The 8,560-nt window shown below is 41.1% G+C and overlaps 1 protein-coding gene across 1 annotated transcript; it reads left to right on the top strand.

Moving 5' to 3' along the window:
• Positions 1–695: 695 nt before the first annotated feature.
• On the top strand, positions 696–8,520 carry PCYB_134570 (hypothetical protein; the record flags this gene model as incomplete). The annotated part of the gene is made up of 9 exons (XM_004224482.1): positions 696–4,923; positions 5,182–5,825; positions 6,058–6,933; positions 7,090–7,287; positions 7,372–7,566; positions 7,743–7,793; positions 7,984–8,067; positions 8,160–8,208; positions 8,357–8,520. The coding sequence occupies 9 exons, from the start codon at positions 696–698 to the stop codon at positions 8,518–8,520; spliced, it is 6,489 nt and encodes a 2,162-aa protein (XP_004224530.1).
• Positions 8,521–8,560: the final 40 nt, after the last annotated feature.

Raw genomic sequence — 8,560 nt, 5'->3', positions numbered from 1 at the left:
TTTTTTTTTTTTTTTTACCAATTTGTGTTAACAAATATGTAGATTTTTCCCTGTCCATGTGTGCCCAGAATATGTGTACTTCTCTGTAGGCACACCTGTATGTACACACGCATGTACGTATATGTGTACGTTGACATGCTAACTATTTATTTGTAAACCGAATTAAATGCTTTATAGATATGTGTTTATTTTTATCAAGAAACAATATAAGAAAAAAAGGAAAGAAAAAAAAAAAAACAAGCAATAATGAAGTAATTAAATCATTATTCATCTTCCGAATCGCTTTCCGTTGCTACGTGAATATGACTCCATTTCATTGCAATTTTATTGCCATCCCCTTTTTATGCTCATTAGTGTAAAAAAAATTTGTCCCCTCTAATTTTTTGGAGCAAAATAAAAAAAACATTTTTTTAAAATACCAATTGACGAAATAGTGCTCCTGTAAGCAACACCATTTAAGGAGATGCCCAAGTGTTTTTCATATGCGTTAAAAAGAAAGTAACCTTTTTTTCCTTTCCAATTTGATGTGCCCTTCTATCCCGTTCTGATCACCTCGTTTGGACGTCAACGTGTGTATTTCCATTGTTCACAGTGAGAAAAGCGGTGCAAGCGCAGCAGCATATATCGAAAAAAAGTGCGCTCTTCCATTTGCTATATGTTCGGAACGAAGCCGAGAGAGAACCCTGCCCCACACAATGGAAATAAAACTGAACGTAGTATTCAACGAAGTTTTATTGATGAGGACGGACGAACATGGCATAGAAAATCACGACAAAGTGTTTGTCGACAAGCAGCAAAATGTCCTATGCGTGCAATGCATGAACAAAATATTTTTCAACAAATCCCCCTTATATAAAAAATATGCGCTGTTTAAAAGTGTGAATGAAATATACTCCATAAAGAATTGCCAGGACTTTCGGTACCACTTTTCTTTTTTCCTGTTAGACCACACTTTGTTTCTGTCAAATACGTTTAGCTATTTGGAGGGTACGTCGGAAAGGAGCGTTGATCACAATGGTAGCGATGGTGAAAACGGTGACACCTGTGATGATTGGCAGCTGCGTAGAAACTTCTACATGGTGGGAAAAGGCAACGGAAGCGGGGACCAAGGTAAGAACTCCAACGCAGAAGGTGGTGGAAATAAAAATTGTTATGCCCATGCGGCCAACAATGAACTAATCACTTTGGCCACCAATGCATGCAAAGAATTTCTAAGCACCTGCTCTGAAGATCTCTGTAACATTTTTAAGGATGCAATTTATACCTGTGTACTTGTCAGGTTAAAAAAATTCTCTACCAATGAGAAAAAGTATTTTTATATTTTTAAATTGTTAAAAAAATTAATGGATGGTGTGGCAATTATACACACTACATTGAAGAACGAATCGGCAGTCATTGAAGAATTTATAAAGTTGTTCGTGCAGAATTATTCTATACCTGATGATTTGAAAAACGAGAAAAAGGGGGAGGATTGCTCTCCCTTGGGCTCCCCAAGCATTTGCTCAAATAGGGGGAGCAGCAGCGATAGTGGCGCCGCGAATGGAGATAGCACACGTGGGGACTGCTGCAATGGTGACTGCTGCAGTGGTGACTGTTGCAGTGGCGATCGGCGCGACGGCGACGGCAAGCGCGGGCACAACGAGGTGCTCCTGCTCACGCTGCAAATCATTTATAAACTGTGGGGCGACAATTCGCTATGGCAAATTAACAAAGAATTGCTAAAAAACTTTTTCTCGAATCTTATCAAACATTTTAAATGCACCAACAAAAACACACACTTGTGTAACTACTACATAGAGTTCATTTATATAATTACGAAAAATTATAATGACTTAAGTTATTTTTTTAATACCATAATTTTTGGCACCCCAAATAAGTTGGTACGAAAAGGCAGGAAAAATCGCGAACTCCCCCTTGTCCCCCACGCACGCTGCAGCACCTCCTGTTCGAACGCCCCCGGTAGGTGCGGTAGCCGAAATCGCAGCCAAAATAGCAGCCAATATCGCACCCAATATCGCAGCACTAGCAACACGCGCAGCGACAGCGGCATCAGCTGGGGCAGCCAAAGCAATACCCTCCGGGACCACCCCTGTTCAAACCATCCGTACGGGAAAAATGACAGCCATTTTGAGCCTTTCCAAACTGACACACCTGAGCAGTTTTATAAACGTGGCCAGAATCATCCGAATGAAAATGGTCTTGAGGAGAGTCAAAACGAAACTAAACAAAGTCATCAAGAGGGCGGGAATATTTTCCAACGCAAAGGCAGTGAAAAAAAATATAATGAAAAATACGTTAAGGAAGCCCAAGTCGAATTCGAAAATGTGAATCCCTCTCGTGTGCAAGGAGGGAAAACCCGGTTGAAGACTTTTTGCGGAGATAGAAGGAACAACACAAGTGCAGATGAGTGCGTCCAGGTGGATCAGCACTTCGTACCGGGGAGTCCCTACAACAGTGACTCATTTTATCATGCCACACCATCCGAAGAAGAAAATTTCAATACATTATTTGTGCAAGAAAAGGAAGAAAACAAGTCGAGTTTCAAATCGTCGCAGGGGATTAACACATTAGTGAGATGCACAGAGTATGGACAAGAATTCACCGATATGAATCATTATGGGGGGGGCACCAATTGCAAACAAAGTGCTGCGTATTATTGCGACTCTTTTGGAAGAGAACGCAGTGGGGATGAAGACCAAGTATCGGATGAAACAGAGGCGAGGAAAGGGGAAAAGCAGCTCTCCAAGCTGCGTTACTACCGTGGTATGAATTCCGGCACACACAGCGGTAGCAGCGTCCCGGTGCTGAATTACTGTGACAGTGGCAGCATGGCCGGAGAGGGTTTAGCATGGGTTGAATCGGGCGAAGGGTTGAAAATGCTGGAGCAGCTGGAACAGTTTGAAGAGCGTGCACCCTTTGATGAGTTTCCACAGTCGGAAGAGCTTCCCCTATTGGAAGAGCTTCCCCTATTGGAAGGGCTTCCCCTTTTGGAAGAGCTTCCCCCATTTGAATCGGGCGAAAGGCTGCAATCAATGGAACAGTTTGTCGGGGGGGGCCTGGGTGCAGAGGGTGGCGCAGAAGGGTGTCCCCGCATATATCGAAGAGGAAAAGAAAAACACGAAGAAATAAATCATTCTGGGCGGAGAAGCAGCCCGAGCATATTCTCTAAAACGTCCAACACCGATTCGGACTTGGACAACGAGAAAGACATCCTGTGCGCGGAAGAGCGATACGAAGCAAATTCTGGGAAGTGCAGTAACAACACCCCCTTGAAGATACCGAAGAGGAGGGAAAACATCCAAAATTTTATCACCCTGTGTAATAACTTACAAGAAACACTACTAAACAATTTTTGCAAAGATACTCAAATGAAGTGCTTAGAAATATTTTACAAATTCTGCAGCATCGACAAAGCGATTGTGAATATCATTTTGTCAAACACGTCACTGATAGAATGGATATTCGATTTTCTGTCAAACACAAAATATGAATGCTTAAGAGAAAAGACGTTGAAATTTCTGGTTACCTTTTTTATTCACAATTCTCTTTTTGCTCATACTCATGCCCATTATATGATTGATGTCCTAATCGACATCATTTTGAAATACGTAAATAAAAGGTACAGTGCGTATAACCAGATTAGTGATGACTATTCGAACTTCTTTAACTTTTTAAAGGCCCTTAATATGCTCATCGATGGGTCCCACTCTTCCCTAAAGATATTTCACGTCTTCAAAGTTGTAAATATAGTTCCTTTCCTAGTGGTAGTATCATCCCCTGATATTGTTCCTACAAGTGTCAAAGAAATAGTTGCCCTTTTTGAAGATTTTATTTTCGAAAAGGAGGAGGGAATCCACAAGGAGAGCTTAAAAGTGAAACAATGTGAGGAGGATAAAAGGGGTAACAATGAAATGGTTTCTCTGACAAAAAAGGAAGTGCTGTCCACGTTTTGTATGAAAGAACAACCCTATGTGCTGGACATGTTGACTAAACAGAAACGCAGCACTGGGGTTGGCTTCGTAGATGAAATGGAAACCCGACACTCCCTCCTTGGCTATACCCAAATTAGGAACAGAAATAAGAAGAACCCCATTTTGGGAAACAAGCTAAAGGGAGAAAACCCAAGTGATGCTGCTCCCCCTGAGGATAGAAGGAACAAAAAGGAAGAGTCAAACAATAAAATGAACAAAGTTTACATAACCAACATTTCAGCCCTATTTAGAGTCCTGAAAACAGCTTTAAAAATAATGAAGATGGTAAACACCAACAAGGCAGATGTATACGTAGAACTCATTTTTAATGAGCAAAATAATTACCTATACAATGTTTCTGTAGCCTTCATGAAACTGTTGTTCTCGTTAATATATATCCTAAACAAAAATGAAAAATTTTTAAACAACCTAAAAATAATTGATGAGCAGGGAGACACAGACAATGGGAATGACTTACAAGTGTTAACTTTCGTAAAATTAACACTGTACTTATTTATCGATTTGCACACTTTTTTTAAAAAGACTCTCAAGGAGAGTAACCACCCTTTCGATAAGGATATCATTTACTTTATTAAATTTTTATACCTTTCTTTTATTTTTATCTTTGAAAATATATGTATGAAAAAAAAGCTCTTTCGGAATATAAGCACCAATTTGTTTTTCTCGTCTTTCTTCACCCCCTTCTTTCACTTATTATCTGGTGTTTTAAACCACGTGGAGGAAATTTCGACCTCCCATATAAAAGAATCACGCAGTGCAACGAATTGTGAAGAAGTAGGACTGTCGCAGCACAACGATGAGTGTGTAGCGAATGACGCAGAGGAGTCGGACGCACTAAACTTTGAAATGTACAAATGGAAAATGAGGAAGGTCTTGATGAGGAGCAAGCCGTTCACCCTCTTTTTTCAGTACGCCTCCGGCAAGAATTATGGTAAGGGGGAGGGAGTTCCGCGCAAGCGGGCTTCGCTTGGCTAATCGATTGTTTAGTCGACTGTTTAGTCGATTGTTTAGTCGATTTTTTAGTCGATTTTTTAGTCGATTTTTTAGTCGATTGTTTAGTCGATTGTTTAGTCAATTGTTTAGTCCATTGTTTAATCGCTTGGCTAATCGATTGTGTAATCTCTTAACGGATTGCGTGCCGAACCGCGTCGCCGTTGCACACGCCCTCACTGCGTTCCCCCTCGCGCAGACCCCGAGTGTCACAGAATCCTGGAGATGCTGCTGCACGAAGAAGACGGAACGCCCAAGGAACGGGAAAACATGAAAGACATTTTGATCGAAATAGTCAGCAAGCACGACTTTTATTTCACCAAAGTTCTACTCTTCAACTTTAACGACAACGGAGGCATCATCGAAACGGTCATCTACATATTGTATCTCTGTGTAACATATGATAGGAAATTCATTGAGAAAAAGTTAGCCGCCACCAGGGAGGACAATTATGTGGAAAAAATTTTTTCATTTAGCGATTACGAGGTTAATATTAACCCGCTCTTCCTATTCATGTCTCTATCCTATTCCTACTATTTTATAACCAAGGAGAAAATAGCATCCGTTTTTAAGTGTATCCGAAAGGAGATGCATAAAATTAATTTGTCTGCATGGCTGGATATCAAAAAGATTAAAAATATTTACTTGGTCTTTGATTGCATTTTCTCCTTAAAAATTAACAACACCTCCTATAGCAACTACTTCTCCTTCATCATTCACATAATCAAATTGGAGCTCTCTTTGTACACTTCCAAACAGTCGGGGCAGATGAACCTTAGAGACCAACGCAATCAGCGGAATCGGCAAGATCAGCGATTGTATTTGTCCATTTCGAAAAATGGGGTAAGCTACACCCTCCGGAGGGGGGAGGGAAGCGAAAAAAGGAATCCCAGCAACGTGATTCAAAATATGCCCACGTCCTGACATATGCGCGCACATTGCAGGGGATTCTATCCTGAGTAGTAGCCCCACCATGGTTTGTCTCACCATGGTTCGTCTCACCATGGTTCGTCTCACCATGGGTTGCCCCCCACTCAGCTGTCACATTATGTTCACCCCCTCCACATCGCCTCAGGATTTGGTGCAAAAAATTTTCGAAAATGTAGAAATGAACACCATCGAAAATAACCTCGCCATATATGTATACTATTTGATAATCAAGTTGCGGAAATATTCCGCAGATCATTACAAAACTATGAGCTTATACAAAATGATGAACGTAGTCATCAGGCACATGCACACAGTTGTAAACACGGAGGACGAAATTGATGACATTTTCTGTTTTTTTTTTATATTTTTCGAAAATCTGGAAGCATATGCTCAGACGGACATTTTTAATATAATCACCTTGTTGCAGAAATTGACGCATTATGTTAAAGCTTCCTTGGCCAATTATTTTGGAAAAGCAAACGGAAAGGCAAACGGAAGAGCAAAGAAAGCCGCAAATGCAAAGGAAGGCGCAAATGCAAAGGAAGAGGCAAATGCAAAGGAGCGCAATGATGAGATACTCCATGCTGATCTCAAATTTGAAAATTTCTTCTTCTATTTTATTATAAATTTAATTTTATTCTGTAGGAAATATAAACAAATTCAAAACATCAATGTGTTGTCTTCTTCCATAGCTCTGATACAGCTGCTGCTGTACTGCATTCAGTTTAGCAATAACTATTTTGCGAGTTTATCTTTCTTCATATTATCTCTCCTCATTTTGCCATTGCCCGAAACGCCACAAAAGAGTTCCTTCTTACTTATGACTGTGTCAACATCATTTGACAAATGTGCTGATGAGATAATCCCCGCTGATGACAAATTAGCTGCACACACTGATTGCAGTGCTGGCCGAGAAAAATATGTCATTAGACGGAGTTTGTTTTCCCCCCTCGTCAACAGTGCAGACGTGATGCTCAGAGTTTCTTCCCTCTCGCTCTTGCTATGTTTGCTCCTAACCAACGTAATTTATGAATCTCCTACTTTCCTCAACTGTGTTTGATCCCGTTCGTTTTTACTTACATCGATTCAGAGCACGCAGTTAAGGCGCCTGACCGGTATTACCTCCAACGTCTTTACTTCTGGTACACTGTTTGACGTGCTTCCCCTCCTTCGGCAGGACGTTCTACTGGTGGAAGACGAGGCCCTAGGACTCTTCATCACCCTTATTAATATCTCCTATTTAAGCGTTAAATTGATTTTTGCACCCCTCGCAGATATTAATGCCTTGAGAGCCAAATCGAGCGGGCATCTCAGCATTTACACGCGTTCCTCTATCCATTGTGGGGCTGCTGAGAATTCCCACAACTGTTACGACGTTATTTTTTTGCCCCCTAAAATATTTCCATATTATTACCCCCTTACTGACGCAGTTCCCCTCCTTTTCTCACCCCATTATTAGGAGTGGAATGAAACCATAAACGATTTGCTCTTCGCCATATTCAACGTCCTCCTAGTTTCCTCCACTTTAAATTTACAAACCAAGTCATTTTGCTTTAACTTCATTTATTCCTTTCGGCCGTTCTTCTTAAGACTCATACTGCGTTTAAATAGGGATCAGAAAATTATTATCCACAAATTGTTTTTTCTCCTCATAGTGAGTGCCCTGCAGCTTGGACAACAAATCTGCTCATTTATTTTGCACAGCTTTGGCTAATCGAAGCTGTTGCTCCTTCCTCAACGCACCGCAGAAATATGCCCCCCCTAATGTGGGATAAAAACGCTTCAGAGTGTGCTCACCGATTGATTTTTTTTTGTGCTTCCCTTCGGCAGACAGTTAAAATAAAGCCCTTGTGGTTCGACTTGAGGGTATACGGCGAAAGGGTACCTAAACGGAGGGTGTGCGTCGGCAAATCATCAGCGCATATGCCATGCGAATGGATCAGCAATGCATATAAGTACATATAAGTTCATACAAGTGCATATAAGTACATATATATTAGTACATCTATGCATATTTATACATATCTATATAATTACGCACGCGCTTCCGCGCTCGTCTGTTTGCCCCCAGATTTTGAAGATCATTCTGAACGTTGTGACCAAGAAGGACCTCGACCTCGCCACGTTTAACTGCATATCATCCCTTGCGTACGAGGTAATTCGCCATACGCAGCAGTCCTGTTCGGCAAACCCATTTCTCACCTTCGCACTTCTGCACCGTCGCTCTACTCATTTGCGGTTCGATAGGCCTTCCTCTCAAAGGGATATAAAACGAGGGGTACCTGCCAAAGCGGTGGTAATACTGACAAGCCATAACACACATGCAGTGTGAGCGGCAAAACGGAAAGAGCGGTGCAATGGTTCCGTGGTTCCGCGGCCGCTGTGCTCATCACTGGGCAGACTCTCCAACGCGGCTAATTCTGCACACACCCTTACAACTGCAGGAAATAAAAACGTCATAGACAATTTGGAAGAATACCTGGAAACGTATAAAAAGAATGTTAAGGACAACGATAGGGATGATATTTTCCACACCTCCTCTTTTAGCAAATTCAAATGTAATTTTAAAAAATGGAACAGCAAAAGGGAACAAAAGGGGGCAAACTAAAAAGTGTTAGCTCATTTGCACTTTTTTTTTTTTTTTTTTT

The sequence above is a fragment of the Plasmodium cynomolgi genome, chromosome 13, assembly GCF_000321355.1.
Source record: "Plasmodium cynomolgi strain B DNA, chromosome 13, whole genome shotgun sequence".
Classification (NCBI taxonomy): Eukaryota; Apicomplexa; class Aconoidasida; order Haemosporida; family Plasmodiidae; genus Plasmodium; species Plasmodium cynomolgi.
This window is presented reverse-complemented; position numbering and strand designations above follow the sequence as displayed.